The sequence below is a fragment of the Abramis brama genome (assembly GCF_963993115.1).
Source record: "Abramis brama genome assembly, chromosome: 13".
Taxonomy (NCBI): domain Eukaryota; kingdom Metazoa; phylum Chordata; class Actinopteri; order Cypriniformes; family Leuciscidae; genus Abramis; species Abramis brama.
In genome coordinates this window covers 9,388,415-9,410,829 of record NC_139975.1, presented here as the reverse complement: position 1 = coordinate 9,410,829, position 22,415 = coordinate 9,388,415, and the positions used below count along the sequence as shown (strand labels likewise).

The 22,415-nt window shown below is 37.0% G+C and overlaps 2 protein-coding genes across 2 annotated transcripts; one reads left to right on the top strand and one right to left on the bottom strand.

The window, feature by feature from the left end:
• The first annotated feature begins 2,570 nt into the window (after positions 1–2,570).
• gprin1 (G protein regulated inducer of neurite outgrowth 1) lies at positions 2,571–5,601 on the top strand. Its single transcript, XM_084134055.1, has 2 exons — positions 2,571–2,712; positions 3,153–5,601. The coding sequence occupies exon 2, from the start codon at positions 3,237–3,239 to the stop codon at positions 4,833–4,835; it is 1,599 nt and encodes a 532-aa protein (XP_083990181.1). The 5' UTR covers positions 2,571–2,712; positions 3,153–3,236; the 3' UTR covers positions 4,836–5,601.
• A 185-nt stretch (positions 5,602–5,786) lies between these two features.
• cdhr2 (cadherin related family member 2) lies at positions 5,787–21,850 on the bottom strand. Its single transcript, XM_084133010.1, has 31 exons — positions 21,609–21,850; positions 21,007–21,072; positions 20,699–20,764; positions 20,446–20,585; positions 20,238–20,291; positions 20,063–20,152; positions 18,397–18,486; positions 18,196–18,318; positions 17,856–17,999; positions 17,378–17,453; positions 17,050–17,168; positions 16,643–16,861; positions 16,361–16,516; positions 15,523–15,681; positions 15,379–15,440; positions 14,945–15,188; positions 14,546–14,785; positions 14,267–14,339; positions 13,546–14,130; positions 12,981–13,052; positions 12,801–12,850; positions 12,480–12,634; positions 12,100–12,193; positions 11,886–11,974; positions 11,708–11,776; positions 10,947–11,094; positions 10,670–10,791; positions 10,097–10,210; positions 9,907–9,990; positions 7,096–7,159; positions 5,787–6,489 (listed from the first exon to the last, which is right to left on the bottom strand). Exons 2-31 carry the CDS (start codon positions 21,056–21,058, stop codon positions 6,325–6,327), a joined length of 3,918 nt encoding a protein of 1,305 aa, XP_083989136.1. The 5' UTR covers positions 21,059–21,072; positions 21,609–21,850; the 3' UTR covers positions 5,787–6,324.
• Between the last annotated feature and the right edge of the window lie 565 nt (positions 21,851–22,415).

Genomic DNA, 22,415 nt, shown 5'->3' with positions numbered 1-22,415 from the left:
AGTTCACCCAAAAATGAAAATTCTGTCAGTAATTACTCACCCTCATGTTGTTTGTTGCAACCCCGTAAGACCTTCATTCATCTTCGGAACACAAATTAAGATATTTTTTATTAAATCTGAGAGCTGGATCACTCCTCCATAGGCTTCTAAGACATTATAGCTTGCTGGCCCAGAAAATGTATTAAAGACATCGTTAATATAGTCCAAGTGACTACAGTGGCTCAATCTTAAGTTTATAAAGCGACGAGAATACTTTTTGTGCGCAAAAAATAAATAAAATAAAGACTTTATTCCACTATTCATTTCCTTCTCTCTGGGCCTCGAGTTATTTCACGTAGTGTTTTAGCGCAGCGCGTCTGTGTTGCACGCATAAGTTGCACCAGAGCCATAGAGAGAAATTTCTCTCTATGGCTCTGAGGCTACGTTTACACGGAAACGATCTGAAGAGAAAACGCAAAAGTGATCACTTTTTATTCTGCGTTTAGACGAGCGTTATCGGGGGGAAATCTGCGTGCATATGGTGACGCAAAAGTGTGTGAAATTCAATGTAGTATCCACTCCAGGCGGCTAGGTGGCAATGTGAAGCACTGATCGGTGCCTTCACTGTCTAGCAAACTTTTGCGTTTTTACCGTTTAGACGTAAACGCGACGGTGGAGCGTTTTTAAGATTTCCACTCTGGAGGGTGGTTTCACTTTTTTGCGTTTTTAAGCCCCGAAAATGCCGTCGCCGTCTAACCGAAAGGCACATCTGATAAAATATTTTTACGTTTTCACCCGCGAGCGTTCTCGTGTAAACAGGGCCTGAGTTGCACGTCACACGCATCACACACATGACCAGCGTCGGCCAATAGTGAGCCTACGTGTGACGTACAACACAGATGCGCTGCACTAAAACACTACGTGAAAAAACTCGAGGCCCAGAGAGAAGGAAATGAAAAGTGGAATAAAGTCGTTTTTTTTTTTTTGTTTTTTTTTTTTTGTGCACAAAAAGTATTCTCGTCGCTTTATAAACTTAAGTTTGAGCCACTGTAGTCACTTGGACTATTAATGATGTGTGCAACTCCTAATATGTATCTGATTTAAAACGCATTTGGAAGTGGCTCAAAATGGATGCGAAAAATCACCTCTTGTGCGGATTTTTGAGTTTACATGCATGCATCAAATTTCGATTTGTAATCAGATGTGAGTAAAAAAAGGGATTTTTTTTTAGTAAACGCAGCCTATATATTCCATGGTAAACTGCTGAGAATTAACCTCTCTTACCCTTAAAATGTATGAGTAGAATAGGCCTATTTCTTGCAAAGTTCAAGAGCAGATATGCTTTATGTCAGGCACTTTATGTGAAACCTGCCAGCCACTGAGCCCATAATACCTTATATGGTGTAGAACAGACTTGGTATGATTTCATGCAGCTGCAAGGAAGAATAATCTATAGATTATTTTTGGTTTATATTTTCAGCTCAGTTCCTTTAAAACACAAATATAACAAAGAATGTTTATTTTGCATTTATGGCATGAAAAATCAAGAAACATCACTTATCAATGCCAGATTGTGTAGGTGTCTATAAAAGCTACATAGAAACAAATATCCTGAACTGTTTATTAATGGAAATTCCCTGAAGATGTAAGCAGACAAGATGTACCCATTAGTGTTCATATCTGTGGTAGACGCAAATGTCAAACAGTTTCATCCTGAGGAAAGGTTTCTCACCGCGACTTATTTTACAGTTGATCTCCACAACTTGTGGCATAATCTCCACCTCCACACCCCCCATCATCTTTACATCCCTATCCACCTCCTCCTCATCATTTGCCTGCATCCTGTTGTTATCAAAATATGGCATGTGTTTTTTGAACACTCCCCCCCCATTACCATGAGCACAGTCACCCCCTGCCCCCCTGCATGTACATGGCTGGTTGCTAGGCAACAAATATTCTGCGGGTGCGTGCAATTGGCAAAGCCCTCGATTTCTATGGTGAGAACACACACAATCCCCGGCATGGTGAGGTGCAATGTATGCGACCACATACATGAATCCAAAAAAAACTGGGAAAAGCCATTTTATAGTTACCATTCAGCCTTAAACTTGCATGCTGTTCAATAAAATTGAAAGAATATTAATTTGAAGATAATCTAATACATCATTGCATCAGCATATTGACCTACATTGATTGTCCAGCACTTTACACTTACAGTGATTTGTCTCCTGTGACATGTTGAAAATATGAGTTCATTCTATATATTTCAAAAGAAAAAGTTCCAGAGATCAAAAAAACATTACCGGTGCTCCCTTTTAGTGTCTTGTCTTCCAAAGTAAATTTGTTTCATTTGATTTTTTATTACATAAGAGCCATGTGTGAATCCCCCCCCCCCCCCCCCCCTCTTTTTTGAAAAAGAAAAGAAGAAAAAAACCTATTTTAATCATGATTTGCTTCTGATCATAAAGCTAGGGATACTCTGTCATTTCATTACCACTCACTGCCAGGTTGAGTCTGGTTTCCAGGGAAACTAAAAATCAGAAGCTTTCAGTACTCGCAGCCAAAGTGAAATCCAAGGACCACCATCCACTGAGATTCTTCTGGAAAACAAACCATCTACAGCCTGCCTCTGATTTCGAGCACCTAAAAGAGGAGCTTGGAGTGTGAAGACATGCTTTGGCTGTGAAATCTTTCAAAATATGGATACCGCTTTTGATCTGTCGTGCAGTTGAGGTATGTGTCGTTGGGGTGTTTTTCAATAACTGTCTCACTGCGTGGCGTCGTAGTTTTGGTTTTAGAGTGTACTGTTACCGAGCAAGTTCTCTGTGTGTGGATGAACCGAATCAGACAGCTATGACATTACTGGATCTCTCTTTTTTAGGAATAAAAAAAGGAATCGACTTATTGACAACTGATACTATTCTTCCTTTCTTAAGTATTATAAGGCTGAAGTTTATATACAATTTTATGTAATAATAATTTCAAGAACAGAAATTATGATTTTTGTCAGTGTCTGAGATCATTACTAAACAATATGATTTGATATGAATTTTATCTAATGTAATATGTTTTCAAATAAAATGAGTATGCTATCATTAATGCATGTCAAGTGCCGTTTTTTAATAATTGCACCAACATTAATGCACTAATGCATTTATGTAAATGTTTTCCAGCAAAACCATCAGTGGTGTGAGACCGTGAAGCTCAGACATTTTCCCGCCCCTCTCTCGGATCAACACAAACTCATCTCTAAACCCATGGAGGGTCCTGTTCTGACAGAAAGTGAAGTTTGGAAAGTTGGCTCAGGGACCAGCTCAAGTTTAAACACGGATGACAGAAGTATTGACAATTCACCCCTTATGAATGACACCGTAACTGACGAAAACCTGTCAAAAGCATCTGAAAACCCAGGGATCTCAATCCAAGAGGAGATCTGCGACAGCATCCAGGAACAACCCGACCCAGAGGTTACATCAGATCAGATCAAGCCAGTAATTCCACATGAGCAGCGATTAGAAGAAGATTTACCTTCCACTCAAACAGCAGTAGAGAGCAATAAGCCACCTGAGTCAGCGTGCGAACAAGAGAGGTGTGTCAACCAAGCAGAGGAACAAGCAGATAAGATATGCTTGGCGCTTGGCCGACAAAACCTTGACCAGGAGATTAACCAGGAGATCACCATACTGGTGACCAACCATGACTGTATATTGGAGGATGAGGAGGAGGAGGAGTTTGGGGAGCAGAAGACTTCCAGCTGCCCTACTGAACCCGAGACTGTCTCTTGCGTTGAGGGTGGAGGAGCGACTGAGGAAGAGAGTCTCGATGGTTCCATCGTGGTGGTGAACATGATTGAGGTCAGTCAAGTTCAGAAGACCAGCGTGATAAGCAACGCATCAACTGAGCAGAATACCACCAATGAAGAACCAAGATTGCCTGGAGATCCTGGGGATAGTAGCAATGAGACAAACTCTGGGAGAAAAGATTCAAGCACCCCTCAGAAAACAGACGCAAGTAGCACACATGCTAACACAAGCTCCTCTGTGGAAGTGAATGTCTGCAGTCTGACAGATGAGTCCACACAGCCTAAAGACGTAGAGGTAAAACTGGAGAAAATCGAATCGACTGACTCCAGGAATGCCGTACGGCCAGCGCAAGAGACGCTTGGCGTGACTCGGTCACCTGGACGCGCACAGCATGTGCAAACCCAGGTCAGTCTGGAAGTGATGTACCAATCAGTGGCCACCAGCCCCATGACTCCTCCCGAGGGCTCTGCAGCGTTCATTTTTCCGAGCACCTTTGGAAAACTCGCCAACAAGTGTAGTACAGAGGTGGCCCAGAGAAAAGATGCAGAGTTACAGGTGGGCTTGCAGGTGGAAGTACGTTCAGTTGCCACAGCTCCCATGAGCCCGATTACTCTGACCGCACCTGAGGTAATCCCAGAGCCGGAACCACGGATCGGGGTGGTGCCAGAGGAAGCTCCAGAACCCGTGCAGGAGGTGAGCTGGGACGAAAAGGGAATGACTTGGGAGGTGTATGGTGCAGTGGTGGAGGTGGCAGTGCTGGGTACGGCTATCCAGAAACACCTGGAGAAACAGGTGAAGAAGCAAAATAAACAACCTCCGGCCTTGCCTGCCCTGACAGATGATCTGCCGGCGGATCTGACTGAAACATCTACAACGATGCCTTCCAGTCCTCCCCCCATCCCAGACCCCGGTGAAAGCAGCCCGGCCAAAGAACAAAAGGAGGAAAAGACGGTGCAGAGCGGCGGGCGGCGACGGAATCATTTTCGTCAGTGGTTCAGGAACGTCCGGCGACCAAGCTGTTGTTCAAGACCACGTCAAGATGAGGAAAACTAAGAAAGGCATGAAAGTCGAAATCATCTTGAGACAATCTCTCCCAGCTTTGTGCACTTTGGCCGTGCACAGGATTGGGTTTTGTTCGATAATACACCCCTTTAACATTCTTAAGACACTTAAAAATGACACTGCGCCACAACAAGTCCCTGTATGGATAATCATTTTTGGTTTAGTTTGTATACACTGCAAACAATTACAGTCGTCTTGATTTCTCCTCGCACTTTGACTTTAAAATGGCTCCTTCCAGTTTATGTTGCTATGAGTGTATATTTGCTTGCTTCTGTCAAGACCATGCTTCCCTGATGTTGTTGTGGTCAGTGAGGATCACTTTTAAAGTGCCCTTTTACAATATTTTACACAAATAATTTTACCTTTAAAATTTCTATATTTCAAACATGTATATGAATTCACCATGTATATTTAAGGAGTGGTAGAATACATTTATAGAGTGACAGTACCAAGTACTGTGTGTTAGACAAAAATTACCCTAGAAATTCTTGGTGTTTCTGGCAACGTGTAATAGATGACGTCTCTGATTTTTTGACTGTGACAAATGTTTGGTGTTCTTTATGGATTTCAGATTGTTCTTTTTCTATTGGCTTTTGTATAACCCTGTAATATTAAATGGATTTGTCTTGTTTTTGCAGTTCAGCTCAACACACTCGTAACAAACACACCTTCAAGCCTTACATTCTGTGTGATGTTTTGTGAATGTTGTGAGAGCTGTGAAGTGAATAGTTTTGAAAATAAATAATCTTTACAAGGGAAAAGCAAACACTTGATTTTGTCTCTCATTTTGATAACATGATCAATTTTATTTGAGTAAAATAGCAAAATAATAATAATTTTTGAACATATAACAATACACCAAATATAGACATTTTACGATATATACACCCTGGACACCAATCTGGCTTAGCAAGATATGATTTTTTTTTTTTTGCTTGTTTTGATCAGACCTAAACTAAGCAGGCTAGTGCCAGGTAATATTTGGCAGAGAACACAAACAGTTTTATACTTTATCAGTTTATGTGTTTGTTCAGAGACAGAAAATAATATAAAAAGAATTTTAAAAATTTGAAAGAGTTCCATTCTTCTGTAAAACAAAACTTTATACAGTATGAAGGATTAGGTATTACATATTGGAGATGAGACTTCAATATGAAAAAAGAATAGAAAATGATGATAAAAATAATGACAAAAATAATGAAAGGTAAAATTAGGCTTCAAAGTCTGTTTGAATTACCACTTGTTTTTAGTGCATTGAGAATGGTTCTTTTCCAAACATTTAATTCTTTCCCCCCGACCAACTCAACATTTCAAAGTGCATTGTTGATTCAGCATTCAAAGTCATGGGTTAACTTTAAAGGTGTTGTTTAGAGTTAGAGTTTGGCCAAACATAGAATATATAGTGTGAAATTGAGAATTTTCTCCTTTTTGGCAGAACCACATATAAAATGGCAGACAGGTGGAGGTCAGAGGTTGATTTTTAGAGATCAGTGGTGTCTATGGAAGGGTTTGCAAAAGTGAGACCAGGGCTGTCTGCACCTCTCTTCTTCTCTCGCTGGGCCAATGCAGCGCCCAAAGGCTCAGTGTATGGAGAACCACTCCTGTCGTCATCCTCCTCCTCTTCTTCTTCTTCTTCCTCAATTACCTATCACACAACAGAAAACATAAGCACTCAAAAAACATACATAACCAAACAGCTTATAAAGACTTTTTATACCCTTAAGCATTTATACCCTTGCACCATAAGTAAATATGCTTGAAATACTGTGGAATCCAAAAGTCTGAATGCAATCACACTGAAAATCAGATTTAAATATCTTCAGGGTTTTGTAAACTTTTAGGGTAAAAAAACAAAGTAAAAAGAATAAGAAATATTTTAAATGCTACACTATTTCTATAATTTCTAATTAAATTCGTGACAATGTGAAAGCCGTTGGTCTGATGTCAGATGATCAGATGTTTTTGCTTCCACTGAAGCACAAGATGCTCTTTGGATATTCACAAGTTTATGTAAAACCTGATGATCATGTTCTCCAGCCTGATTTGAGGAGTTCATGCAGTTTGAGTTCTGCTGGTATTAAAGCAAAAAAGTATATAAATATAAATATATAAAAAAGTATATAAATACTAACACAAATGATCAAATTCATGTTAATTCACTGCTTCACTTAAATTTATGTTTGTTTTACACCAGTGGCCTCAGACTTTTGCACCCCACTGTATATTATATTCATTTTAATAATACATTTACCATCATTGGCATAGTGTCTTTCTCTGTCATGGTCATGTCAATGTTGTAGTCCAGGGAGTTAAGGCTAAAACAGAACAGACACAACATACACGCATAATCAGAATCTCACAAAGCAAATCTTCTGTATGAAGTCATAAGTGACATTATGGGGGAACAAGTTACCAGTAGAGACATTTTGGACCAGTTATGTAGCTTGAAAAAAAATCAAAAACATGCTTCATTGTGTGATTCAGTGTGATTCTGAGAAATATGGGGTCACCAATAGCCACATCATCAAACTAAAACTATTGCTAGTAAAACTAATAATCTACTATTGCCCACATATCAATACAAGCAGATGTTCATCTGTCATGGAGGACCACATTATTGTTTGTAGTCAAAACAATTGTAAAATTATTTTGTAGATGCAGTATAATGTGGGCTTCCATGACAAGATAAATATGCATGCAAACACCAGTGTAGGTCAATGTCTTTAACTTTTATTCAAAATAATTTATTCTAAATTAAATGAATGAACAACAAAAATGATAAAATATGTAATATGCTTCAAAGACTGGGAAAATATAGGGATGAACTAAAAAAAATTGTCAATGACTTGGTGACGTGCACGAAAACCAGCCATGTCGTCTATTTCTTGGCTGGTCCCATGCCAACTTTGTCCTTCTCCTCCTCCTCCACCACCTCTTCATCTTCCTCCCTGTTAAGTAAGGAGACTCTCATATGTCCTGACTACAACAACAAACATTCTCAAACTGCTGAGGTGTTGTGGCTGCAGTCTGGACAACTGAAGATGGAGGCTGAGGCCTGGGAGGGTTGTTTGGAGGACTAGGAGATGGTAGGTGCTAGGAGATGGCATGTGAAACTGATGAAGGACCTGACTCAGGCTCAGGTTGAGTTACTCCTACTCCTCCATGTATTCCAATACCACAAATGCCATCTGAAGCACTTGCGCCAAGTAGTGACAAGGCCTTTTCTTCCCCTGCTGTAAGAAGGGGGGAATCATTGGTCCCACCACCTGTTTTATTAAATGTTGTCCTCTGCAGTGCCCTTTTCCTTTTAGCAAGGCTGGCAAAGTTATGCCACTTCTTCCTGACCTCCTTCCCTGATCTTTTAATGCCCCTAGTTGCAGTCAGTTTTCTAGCAATATCCTCCCAAAATTTTGGTTTTGGTTTATTTGTATGACTGTCCTTAAACCTGCTGAAAATAATATGTTTGTATAGCTCCACCTCGACTAAAATAACAATCTCCTCTTTTTGAAAAATGTATTTTCTAGTTTTTTTTGGTTCAGCCATTTTGCTGGTGTCTCCACCAGCTAGGTTTGTGCTCGTAGAAAATGCACATCAGATGAAAACAATTAGGCTAAACATTTCAAAATACAAGCGTGTGCTACAATTACGAGTCATTCTACAAGGTGACATTTCAGAACTTGACATACGGACAGCGACTCTTAAGTAGCACTTAAAGGAACACTCCACCGTTTTTTGAAATAGGGCTTATTCACCGTCTTTCCTACATTTAGATAGGTGGGCGAACACATTTTTGTCTCAGTGCATACATTGTTTTAGTTTGGCAGCGCCGCCGATAGCTTAGCTTAGCATAATGAATGGAATCCTTTGTTGCCAGCTAGCATGTCGTGAGTAAAAGTGATAAAAAATAAAAAATATGTGGCCTGCGTATTCACAACGAGTACAAATAGCAATGCAGATTAAGACTAGGCGATTTCCTAGGCAGATATTGACATGGGACTATATTGGGGTGAAGCACAGGCGAAGCACTGCTACTTGGGTGCTAAGTGCGTTTTTATGAAACGCATGTGAAAAGAACACGAACGTTCGTAAAGTCGCTCATAGAAAATGCTCGTAAGTGCTAAGATCCATCGTTATCTGGAAATGCAGCCCAGATCATTTCAGAGCAGACGTGCATATGCATAAGATCATATTTTACCTCTTACTGTCCAATATAAATATCTGAAATCACAAACTGCCTGAGAGACCAGTCAAATATGATATATTATGTAACTAATACACTAAAAAAACAATAAGTAAAATTTACAAAAAGTTTTTGCACGCATATTTTGAAAGTAAATTTCACATATGGAATACTTAAGTAAAATTATCAAATAAAATAAGTAACTTTTACTTGACCAGATAAAGTAATTTTCTACTTAGTTGAAGTTTACTTTGCAATATTCTGTTTGAACATTTTTTTCTCATACAATATATACATGCTTTTAAAGTGTATGCTTTACTTAGAACAAGTAAATAATACAGTATATATTGTGTAGACAACATATCTACATAATAAAAGTAATGTGGTACGCATCCGAAAAAGGCTGTATTAATTTGATCAAAAGTGACAGTGAATACAATTATAATGTTACGAAAGATTTCTATTTAAAATAAATGCTGTTCTTTTATTCATCAAAAAATCTAGAAAATAAAATAAAATAAAAATTAAGCAGTACAACCTTTTTCAATGCTGATAATAATAATAAAAAAAAATGTTTATTGTGCACCAAATCAGCATATTAGAATCATTTCTGAAGGATCATGTGACACTGAAATTTCAGCTTTTGCATCACAGGTATAAATTACATTTAAAAATATATTCAAATAGAAAAGTTATTTTCTATTTGGAAGACATTTTATATGAAGTAAAAATATTTCACAATATTACTTTTACGGTATTTTTTAACAAATAAATGCAGCCTCGGTGAGCATAAGAGACTTTTTTTTCCTATGCAAAATGTCGGTTTTTTATACTGTGAATCCCCAGCCTGATGTGTACAGGTATAGTGTACTTTCACGGTACCTCTCTCTGTCTGCGCTGGAGCCATCTTCATCAAAGCCAAGGTCTGTGGCCGTGTCAATATTCATATTCAGCACTGGGTTTGCTCTGTGGAATATCAGACAATCTCATACACCAGCCTGTTGCTGAATGCCAGTTCAAAATGATATTACACTGGGCCAGCATTTTAGGTAGCTTGTTATTTCTGTCTCACCCTTCTTTGGTGTATTTGTTGGTTCCAGGAACAACAGGCCCGGTCTTCTGATTCTGTATGACCACAGTGGCTGCTGAGTTCATGGCTTTGGCTGCCTTCAGTTTCCTCTTGTAGCTGAAGGGTAAAAGAGACCAATACCGTAAAGTTGTAGATGGAGTAACTCCTGCGTGTTCGTGCGTGTGTGTGTGGGTGCACTGCACATCAGAAGAGCTATTTTAGAATCTGTTGAAACTAGTTAGCAGATTTGTACTGTTTGTGACCCAGACTGAGGTCAGAGGGTACTGTATAATGTTGGCTCCATGCATAATGTTGGAAACAAGTCTGACATACGGGATCATTCAAGTTCTCTGCATATTATATTCACCCTACATGAGCTTCAATGTCTTCCTGTCCAACTTCAGAGGCATGACTGCTAATTTTAGCATCGTACATTTTACAATCTGGCTTTAAAGTTTCTCAAAAGGTGAAATATAAACAAATGGAGCATCATGCATCAAGCATCATGCAAACGCAACAGTGAGTGTTTCTTTAACATCATTAAACTATAATGGGTGGTAATTCAGCAGTTCTTACTTTCTTCTGATACACACGAGTGAGGTGGTTGTCACAACAAGAACGATCGCCAGTGCAGCCATCAAACCAATCATGATGAATAAGTCTGTCTTGTTTCCTTCAGACTCAGTAATGGTTGTCGACTGTTAAGGGAATAAAAAAAAAATGATTTAAAAAAAATTTAATGCTTAATGTTTTGAACAACAATGTTGGCCTTCATGCTTAACTTTTGGAATATCACAATTCATCATGTGTTTTGAAAAGGGGAATTATTAACCTATTATTTTTAATTACTTACAATGCCAGTAAATCCAAGCTCAGTTAGTTGGTATCCATATTCCCTATAGACCTCCTCTGAATTCAGGATTGAGGTCACTGCATCATAGTCAAGAGCCGTGCCATTTCTGAACACAAAATATGCCTCCACAACAGTCGTCACATCAGCTCTGCAAAGGACATAACAAATTTTGCTTTCACTGTATGAAAACCAGTTATATTTATATACTATTATAGTGTTTATTCATATTTTTAATTCACATATAAATCTTTTTTAAGCTTTCACAGTACTTTTAGTTTGAGTAATTCTGATATTTCCTTATGTCATGTTAATTGCGTTTTTTTTAATATTCCTATTTAGCTTTATTTTTATTTCAGCTTTATAGTAATTAAGTTTTTAGTATGTTTTTTTTTTCATCTAATATTTATATTTTATTTCAGTTAACAAAAACTACTTTAATAGTTTAAGTCAACAACACTGAGCAGGGTGAACATTCTTTAAAAAAGTTTCCTTTTTTGTTCCACAGAAGAAAGAAAGTCATACAGGTTTGGAAAGACATGAGAGTGAGTGAAGGATGACAATTTCTCAGTCTATAATCTATAAATTAATACAAACCGACTTGGATTCATTATTCTATGATGTACACGCCACCTGCTGGATCTTACAAATTCCAACATCGGAAGGAATTGAAAAAATTAGATATTTCTGCCGTACATGTGTTTAGTGAGATTCAATTTAGTTTACTGTATGTATAAATGGGGATGTGGGTGGTGGAATCTTACCGTTGAGGACCATACTCAGGATTTACACCAAAGAATTCCACTGTTGCTTTTGTAGCACTTGTCAGAATACTGTAAGAGATATATCATACACATTTACTTTTTTGGCCTGAATCTTTGTTAAAAAAAAAAAAGTATTAAATAAATAAACAAACTATAATCATGATTCATATATCCTTACTTTCTGATTTTACCCAAATTCTCATTGACTTCAGTCACAGGCGCATTAAATCTGAGGCTGACTCTGTAGGAGCTGTCAACTGTGAGAAGCTGCAAAACAATGCAATTAGAAATTGACCAAAACAAACAAGACTGACTGACTGACTGAATGAATGAATGAATGAATGAATGAATGAATGAATGAATGAATGAATTGTAGGGTGAAAATTCTCTACCTCAACCACAGAGGTGGAATTGAAAACGCCGTCAAATGCCTTCACCTTCACCATGTATGTCCCTTTTTTATTATTTGTCATTGCCTGCAGGGACCTGGACATTATAAAGAGGCATTTGCTTGTTTATCTTGAGTTAGTTTCTTTGTGCGTTTACAATCACTTGTTCTCAGTGACGCGTAAAGCAATAAATCAGTTATTCCCTAACCAGGGACATCGACATTTTGACTGTCGCACATGTAACAATTTCTACTTTCTGATTCTGTTTTGACTTCCTTCAACGTGGACAGACAAATAATTTGATGTTGAAAACTTGTTGCATCGCATCACATAAGGACTTACATAAAGGAATTACAAACAGGTTCCAAATGTTAATTTCTCACCTTATATGTGTAGAGAAGATTCCTTCAGCATCTTCCTGAGCGGGAGAGTCAGCAGCAAGAAAGTTTTCTATGACACTCGCTTCACTGTCGATGAACATTTCTGTAACTTCAAAGTTGATTTTCCTGTTCTTTTCATCCGTGTCTCTGTCTTTGGCCTTAATAGGGTAAGAGGAAATAAACACAGGGAACATACTTTATGGAGACGTAGAGACATTGCATTCTGACTTAATTACATAACAGTGGATAAATGTATATTACAGTACAAAGAGTGACAGATATAAAGAGACCTCAAATTGTCAATGAGTAAAATATTACACTTACATAAACTCTGGCGACAGATGTGCCCCTTTCTACTTTTTCAATGACTACAACTGGAGAAGCAGAAATATGTTAAAACTTTTTGAAAGCATAATATACATTTACTTAGTATACATTTATGCTTTAATTCACATCAAAACATGGTCAAGGTGAAATTTAAAAAAAAAATAATAATTTTTTTACCAAAGAAATCCTGTGTGGCAATAAACTCTGGGGCGTTGTCGTTGATATCCACAATATTAATAGTCACGACCCCTATAAGCAGGTGAACAATATTTTATTTAATGCACTCAGTAGTAAAGGTACTGGTCAGTATGAGAGAGGAGATGGGAATATATATATATATATAAAAAAAATAAAATGTGATATGTTAAACTTGAAGGAATAGTGCACCTAAAAAATACTAATTCATCCTCATGTTGTTTGAGTCCTGTATTTTTCTTAATTTTTAGGGTTCTAAGTTTGAAATCACTGATGACAAAGGAGTGTCACATGACCAATCATGATATGGCAAGCTAGAAATTGAATTTAAAAGCAAAATGGAGCAAACATTGGAAAATGGAAATTATCATCCCATTTTTTTCTATGGAAAACACCTGTTGTGCTCCATGGAATAAAGAAAATGATACAAACTAGAACATTTTAGAGATGAGCTATTCCTTTAACAACAAAACATACTATGAAAAAAAACCAATGCTGGAAAGAAAGACAGCACATTTTTAAGACAGTAAGAAGCAACAGAACACACCTTCAGTACTGTTCTCCCCCTTCTCAGTTAGAAGATCCACCACCATGGCAGTCAAGAACACTTTATCACATTTCTCATAGTCAATATCATAACTGCTAATCGCTTTCACATCGCCGTTACGCTCAACTTTGAACCACTCCTCTGGACACGGCCCTGTGGTGCCATTGCACCGGCATTCAGTAGAAATAAGCTCATATTCTAGAAGGTGTTTGGTGTCCACATCTTTGCCTTTGATTGTCATCAGAGGCTCTGTCAAGCTGCTGTTCTCATTTACATTCAGGATCAAGCCAGATGGGAATACAGGTGGAGTGTCGTTAACATCATCCACTATCACTTGCACTTCAATTGCAGCCTTGTTTTGACCCAAGTCTGAGGCCTCCACCTTCAGATTGAAAGTCTTGCGGTCACTTTCGTAGTCCAGCTCAACTGCAGGATCCACCGTGATGTTGCCTCTGTAACCTTCACTGAGGGACTCAGAAAATATTATGAAACTCCCAAAACTGCCATCAGTGATGCTGAAAATGATGCGGTTATTAAAGTCCGTTTGGTCGGCGTCGCTAGCCAGCAGAGAGCCAACCAATATGCCTAAAAGGGACAACAAGAAGTGTCGGTTTTCACAAGATATTTTGCAAATCACGTAGGTATTGAACATAATTTTATAGAAATAATTACTTAAAATCGTAATGAAATTTGATCAGAAAAAGCACTAAACTCTACTTGCCTCTTTCACTTTCCTTTACATGAAAGGGTTTGGGAGTAGGATCCAGGAACTGTGGAGGATTGTCATTTTCATCCTGGGAAAAATAGAAAGAAAAATTAAAGTTAATTAATTATATTATTGAATTATAAATATATGCAAAGGTATACACATTTAAAATGTATACGTATAATTGCGAAGTCACATCAATAAATGGTCAAATTCAGCTTAACTAAATTTGCTTTGCGGGGACACTTGCATGAAGTAGTTACATCTCTAACTGTATACATGCCGGATTCTCACCTCAATGTTGATGGTCACATTGGCTGATGAGGAAAGGGATGGTGTGCCCATGTCTGAAGCGAGCACCGTCAAATCAATTACACCCTTTAGAAGAGGGTCCATGGCTTCACGGTCCAACTGACCATTGTTTTTAAGCAAACCAGTGTCCGGGTCTATGGTGAAGTTACTACTGAAAAAGCTGTCCTTAATGTGATACTGGATTTTGCTGTTTGGCGTATTTGGCTTATCTCCGTCTATAGCCTATCAAAAATACAAAAATAGGTCTTAGAAAATAAGGAGACTTCTATTACATGGTAGGTACATAGATAAAAGTGTCATACAGAACATTCACACAATTTGTTTTCATCATTTGAGATGTCTACGCTGCTTTTTCAAACAAAGTTACATCCATAAAGTCACCTTAATTTGAAGCTCAAAATTGTTGTTCTCTTTTACATAGGCCTCATAAACTTCTCTGTTCATCTCTGGTGTCTGATCATTAATATCCATAATGTCGATCATCACAACAATGCTACCAATCTGGCGTTTTGAATCTAAGGCCTGCAGGGTGGGTGAGTAGGAATTGGTGCCTTCCCAGTCAAGACGTGATCCATTTTTTACATAGATAGTTCCATTATTTTCATAGACATCAAATAACGACCGCCTAAAGTCAATTTGAGAAGGAAAAAATAGAAAAAACATTTGAAGTCATCTTAATCTTTTTTATGCTCCAGTATGATTTAAATACATTTAAATCATAAATCACACAGTCACATATTTAGCTAGAATCTTGCACTGACTAAGTAAATAATTTTGGCTTAACCAAATGATATCAGACTGAATATTCAACATACATGCTTTCTGGCATCAATCTGTAAGTGATTTTGCCATCATCCAAGGCATCGTCATCTGTTGCCTGTCAAAGCAGAACATTAGTGAGTGCAAGATACAATTTTACTCACCACGACAAGATAAAGGTAAAAAGCAAGTGCACTTACAGTAATGGTAGCCACAAAAGTTCCATCTTTACAGTGTTCAAAAACATCTGCATTATAAAACTCCTCCTCAAATTTAGGAAAGTTGTCATTTATATCATTGATGTTAATGGTGACAGAGGCTGTAGAGGTGAAGTCTGCACTGGCATCTTTAGCAATAATCTAGGAAGATATAATAAAGCATAAAAAGTGCATTTTATCATAATTTTGATTCAAAAGTTGTTTTTTGATTGGTAAAGTACATTGTTTTTCTACTACAAAGAGGTTTTCTGAACACTACCCCTGTTTGACTATGTTTAGGAAAATAGATAGTCTCATCCTAAACTCGCAATAAATAATAAAAATAAACTAAAGTTAATTTAGAGTAACTAACATTTTTGACAAAATATGGACAGCTATTTTTTTTTTAAATCATTTTGACTTCACCAATGAAAATAGTTCAGTTAAAATGTTGTGAACCATAGAAGTGAAATTCAAAGTAGTGAACTCAAAGACTGAAACATCCAATGCTGTGATACAAAATTTTCTCTTCAAATAATATACATTATACTACTTGCATAAAGTTAATTGTTGTTGTTTTATGGCTAGTTACAGACGTAATTGCCATGCAGTTTAAAATAATCAAACATTTCCTGGTTTCCAAGTAGATGCGATTAACTTAAAACAGTAAAGTCCCCAATATTTGTTCCTGGCATGCTCTTCAATATCTGTAATCACTCTAAAAGTAATTGATCTTAAATAGGCAAAGTCCTTTTCACTAAGATAATTCTGGCATCTTCCAAAGTAATAGACTGGTTATCTTAATTGGTTAATCTCCAGAGACACACCTTCAAATACATACCTGAACATACATTACTGTCTTCTTCTCATAATCAACAGCAAGAGAATCTCTTATTGTCACTTGTACAAGACTGTCTCCCAACCCATAGCTGGGACTGACATGGAACGCATCCTTATCGGGTCCAGCAAGTTCGAGATTAAACCTGCTGTTTTGCCCCTGGATCATAAATAAGTTAAACATCAACAAATAAAACAACATAACAGTCATCATTTCAATAAAACTAAAAAAAAAAAAACACAGAATCTTCTCAGAAGAAACCATCCAAGTGTTGTAACTACAAACCTGGTCTGGATCTTTGACTCTTATATTCAGATCATTTACTGCCAGTGCTGCAGATGAATGCTCATCAACCTTGCCTGTGAAGCTGTTTTTCTTTGTGCAGGTTTCACTCTCACACTCATAAAATTCAGGGCCGTTGTCATTGATGTCGCCAATAGAAATCTCTAAATCTGATACTGTACTCGCAAATACTCCATCCACATTATGGTGTGTCTCACGTGCCTGAAGTACAGGAAGAAAACAAATGAGCAAAAAATAAAAAAAGTGCAGTTCATAGAAATCAAAGAATATGATAGGTACTTAAATTTGAAAGTTAAAAGTATATAGTGCTATTGGTTTGCCGTCAAATAGTAATCACTCTGATATTATGATAACAGGATACCATCAAATTCAGTAGTCAGTAAACTCACCTTTATGCGCAGTACTACAGTAGTATTTATATGCAGTAACTCCTCACGGTCAAATTGAGTTTTGACAGATATTTCACCAGTCTTCTCCTCGATTTGGAACAGGTCTGGTGCATTAGTATCTGTTTAAAAGGACAAAATAATAGAGACAAAAGGTCATTTAATTGGCCAAGAAAAAGCTGTTTTATTAAGGGTGTCCCAAACTACTTAATATATCTTAATGATGGGTAACAGAGTGAATGGAGTATTTTTACAATTTTAGAGACAAAATATAAAGTTCATATTTCAAATTTCAAGCGCATCTTTAAAATAAAATTTCCAGCTGACTCACTTTCAATGCTGTAGAGGATTTCGTCATTGATCCCAGTGTCTGGATCTATGGCTCTCGCAGTAAAGACTGGCGCACCCTGAGATGGAGCAGCATATGGTGAGGGTCAACGGTGAGAGGTCATTTATATATATATATTACACCAGTGGATCTCAGATGTTTTTGCTTTGTGATCCAGATTTTACATTAGACATCAAGCGGTACCCAAACACAGTACCAAAACTGTTTAGCTTACAAAGTAACACTGAAATAAATATTGAAATGTATTAATATGAACTGCATAGTCAATTAAGGTTGAAAACTTAAAACAAATTTGTGGGTCTGTCTTTATTTTGCAAGTGCTTTTTTCTTTTTTTAATTTAATTTAATTTTATATTTAATTTTATTATTTGCATTTAGCATTGATTTTTTGCATGTGATGTACAAGTAGTAAAGTACAGCATGACAAAATTAATTTAAAAACAAAAAATACACCACTCACCACATTCGAATTCTCAGCAATAGTAGCAAAGTTAGGTAAATTCAGAAACTGTGGGTTGATATTCGCCACATCTTTAACCGTAATGAATGCAAATGCTGCTGTGGATTGAACCACGTCTTTACCATCCAATCTTCCACCACCATCCTGACAAAACCAATGGACACTTAGCACATGACACAGTCAATGTATGTAGATTTTCAGATTGCTTTTTTCTTGTTTTGCTTGTAAGAATTATTTACTACTTGATTGTGCATTCCATACACAGATATCTTCCCTCAATCATTTTTTAAAACAGCCCATCACTTATCTAAATACGATTACTTCACAAATAAATACTCACAGATGCAATGATTCGTATCTGATAGAAAGGGCTTTTCCCAGTGTAGTTTAAAGCTCCCAGCAGGACAACAGTTCCAGAGGTCGCAGAAATTGAAAACAGGATAATCCCGTCATCCGGTACCACCTAAGACAAACATACTGTGTTATGAATACAATTAATGTGAGAGTGAAAATGCAATTTATGCCATGGAAGGGAACATACTTCATCAATTTTGTAGGACACTATAGAAGCTTGGCCAAAATCCTTATCTGTGGCGTTGACTCTGAACAGTTCACTGCCCGTAGCTACATTCTGAAGGAGAGAATAGGAAAACATCATGTATAAAAATAAACTGACACACATAGTCAATTCTTGGAGATTACTCTTTGCTCAGAGACAAAGAGTAAAGTTAAATTGGAGTTGATTACAGACAGAATTAGCCCAGCTCACATTCACACAAGATCAACACCATCACAGCTTGTAAACCTCAACTCCTCTTAAACGATTAGATTCGGTCAGCATTTACTCACACTCATGTTGTCCTGAACTCGTTTGACTTTCTTCCGCAGAAGATGCAGAATAATATACTTTCAGTTAAATTATGTTGACTGAAACTTTCAAGCTTCAAAGTGGACTCAACTGCACCATAAAAATATCAAAGGTCTATACGATACCAGTCTTCTGTCATTCAGACTTAAATTTGTCGTTTTACACTATTTGGATAAAGTGAGTTGTTTACTTCTAAATGCACGTCGAGAATAGGAGGATTTGTGAATGAATCACGGATCAACCAGATCTAGTTCACAAAATAATGATTCGTTCAAACCCAGTGGCAGTAGTATTTAGGCGGTGTGTAATATTGGGTGATATAATATTGTATACTGTCTAGAAAATAAACAATATTGATATTTTGTTTTTTTTGGGCTTTCAGGTTTTACCAGTTATAATAAGACTTGAATGGCAATGACTGTTATGCACTATGATGCTGATAATGCATTTTAATGAATAACGAGAAAATTAATAATTCAATTATAAATATTGTTTAATGAAAAAAATAATAAAGATGTGTAATCTCGAAGGCTTCCAGGTTTCAACAAATAAATTAGAATTGAACTGTAATGATTTATGACTGCTGTGTATGCCTAATAATGATAATAATAGGCCTAAAACATTAAGATTTTAATAGGCTTATTAAATGTTATATTCTGTGGCTTTCATGCTGTAGCAGTAATCTGCAGCTAACAGAGCGATTTGCTATCTTTTTCCGCTCAGTAAAGCACATTCCACAAACATTGCAGACCTACTGTACGTTTACTTGTGATATAACATAAAATATAGAACATTTATTCACAAGAACGCACTAATCCACAAGAAACTGTGCGCAACGTAAACTGACATACTCATAACACTCTGAACGCTGAAAAAATAAATTTAAGGTATGCAATGAGCAATGACTAAAAAAAAAAAAAATACTGGTGAAATATAGTACTCAAATAATATTGGATGCTTTTATTATACTCGCTTTTTGCCTAGCATCCTGAGCGCCGCGTTTTTAAAACACATTTTAAACTGTACCTGTTCTGGCCAGTAGATGGGGCTGTTGTCAATCGTAAGATTTCAACAAACCGTCTATGCTAATAAAAACATTGCAGAGTTTACAACTTGAACATGTAAATTTAGCGTAGGGCCTATATATTTTTAGTATATAATTTCATTGTATATATTTTTCCAACCCAAGCAACGACCCTGTTGTGGAAGACAAGATGGTGAGTAGGCTAAATGACAAAAGTTGTTACATTGAAGGAACATTGTCTTCAATGAAGGAAGCAGTTACAGAATCCATTTTTACATATTATACCACAGGATAAAGGGCTCATGATAAACTCACCTCTAAGACCTCTACGTTGTAGGGCAGACCATGGAATAAAGGCGCGTTATCATTAGCATCTATCACAGGAATATAAACGCTTTTTGTCACCTAAAAGGGCAGAGGTACATATTAGGATAGGCTACAGGAAAGTGAATTTTATGACCATTGTAATACTTTCATATTCCCAACTTACATCCGCATAAACGCCATCATTCACCACAACCTGTACGAGTAAGAGGTCTTTTGACTGAAAGAAAACACAGACATTCACAAACTTAACATATTGTCTTTCATGAAGAGTAATTATTATACAATTGTTGTGGAAATTATTCCCAATTTTTGTCCTTCATCTCAATTCAGAAATAGAAGGCAGACCTTTAAAATCTTAACTAACTGGCTACCTCTCTGTCCAGCTGACTCTTGATCTTGACTTCACCAGTCGCTTTGTTGACGTCAAAATAGGTAGCGTCGGTTCCAGTGATGCCATATGTTAGAGGGTCATCATCCGGATCAGATGCAATAATTTGAAATGCCACTTTACCTGTCAGGTTAATAGATCATTGGGAAAATGTCACATCCAGGCATATAAAAAGTAATGCAAAATGGGATTGAGTTTAAGAGTTGAGAGACTGAAACTAGGGCTGGTGTACAGACCTACTCCAAGATCTTCTCTCAGCTCTACCAGAGCCATGTTAATCACAGGAACAGAATTACAATACGCTGCAGAAAACACAAATATGAACCAGCATGTGAGTCATAAGAAAGCAATTGTAAGAAAACAAATCTTATTTTAAAGAACCAAGTTTTCGAGTTCTTCTCTGTAAATGACAGTGAAACTTAATCACATTGGCTTCTCTCCAGTCAAGACTATCATTGTTAGATTTGGACTTTGAGCTAGTACATTATAACAAGTCACATCTTATTGATATGAAATGGACACTGACTAATTCTCAGATACTCACCAGAAGCTAAAAAACTGAAAAGGAGAAGTAAAGGAGTCCCCATCCTCCCCATGTCTGTCTATAAAGCTGTAATATCAAAGAAACGAAACACAATATCACCACTGAATGCAAAACAGTTCCACCTCCAAAATTATAGAAGATAGAACTTTTATAATTTTGCTATAGTGGTTTATTTATCAAATGTTATGAAACAAAAAGAAAGCACAATACCTTATTAATAGTAACTAACTAATTAATAGTAACAAAATCTGTCTTTTTTATTTTTCGGGACTTCTTACATTTCAAGCCCTGGAATGGTTGAATATCATAAATAACATACTTGCACCGATTTTTCATTTAGAATACCAATAACTAAATAAAATCACAAATTATTTATTTTTTAAATCTCAAATATTTCTCCTTGACTATGAGATTAGATTTGTCAAGACATTATCAGTCTGCAATCAAAATTGAATTAAATCTCAGTACAAACCCATCATTCATGAAAAAGTAATCTATGCGAATTAAAGTTTATTCCGGATATAGGCTATTGTTCTAAATGCCAGTAACTGAATATAAATAGATATAATAAGAGAAAAATGATATGGTTGATGAAGACTTACCGTGCCCAATCTGCTCTTATAGTGCTATTCCGACAAGTGGCGTTCTTCAAATGAGCGAACAATATATGATATATGAGACCTTTGTCTAGTGCATCACTGGCTATTACTGTCCTTCAGTTGTAAACATTAATCATTAACAATGCTGGGGAGAAAAGCCTGCGTGCTTAATTCGGTCTTCGCACCCTGTAGACAGATGATAAAGCTGCTCAGTGGCACCACAGTATCAGATCCTAAAACAGTGTTCAGAGAATGGTTTAGCGGAGCAGCAAGTCTGGGTAGGCAAACAAATGTCACAACAGATTATGTCTAGAATAATCCAGTCCATTCACACATTAATTCAGCAACTCCTGAGCAAACTCAAAGACACAAGATTAATGAAGGGTGCATGGAATAGAAAATAACTGGAACCTTTTTATTATACCTGATTAGATGAGATCATAAAAACTATATAAGAAACCAGAGGACAACAACACCATTTCTAGTGAAGTGTTATAGTGCATCTGCGTCCTAAGCCAACTACTGAACCATACAGGTTTTATTTTCTGGCTCTTTCTTGGCATCACCCCAGTGAGCTGGACATAAATGTGGTGTGAGAGATTCCAGGGAGCAAATGAGTTCATTAGCTATTCAAGAACCTCCCTACTCTCTGCCCGGCTCTAATGAGCCCACTTCCCTCGTGGGCCTTCATAATTAACGAGAGAAAGACAAAAGATAACTCTCCCTTGGGAGAATCTTTACCGCTACCAAACAAAAACAATGGAGGAACTTTCTCCTGGGACTGACGGAAAAGCTTGTGTTTGTCCGTCT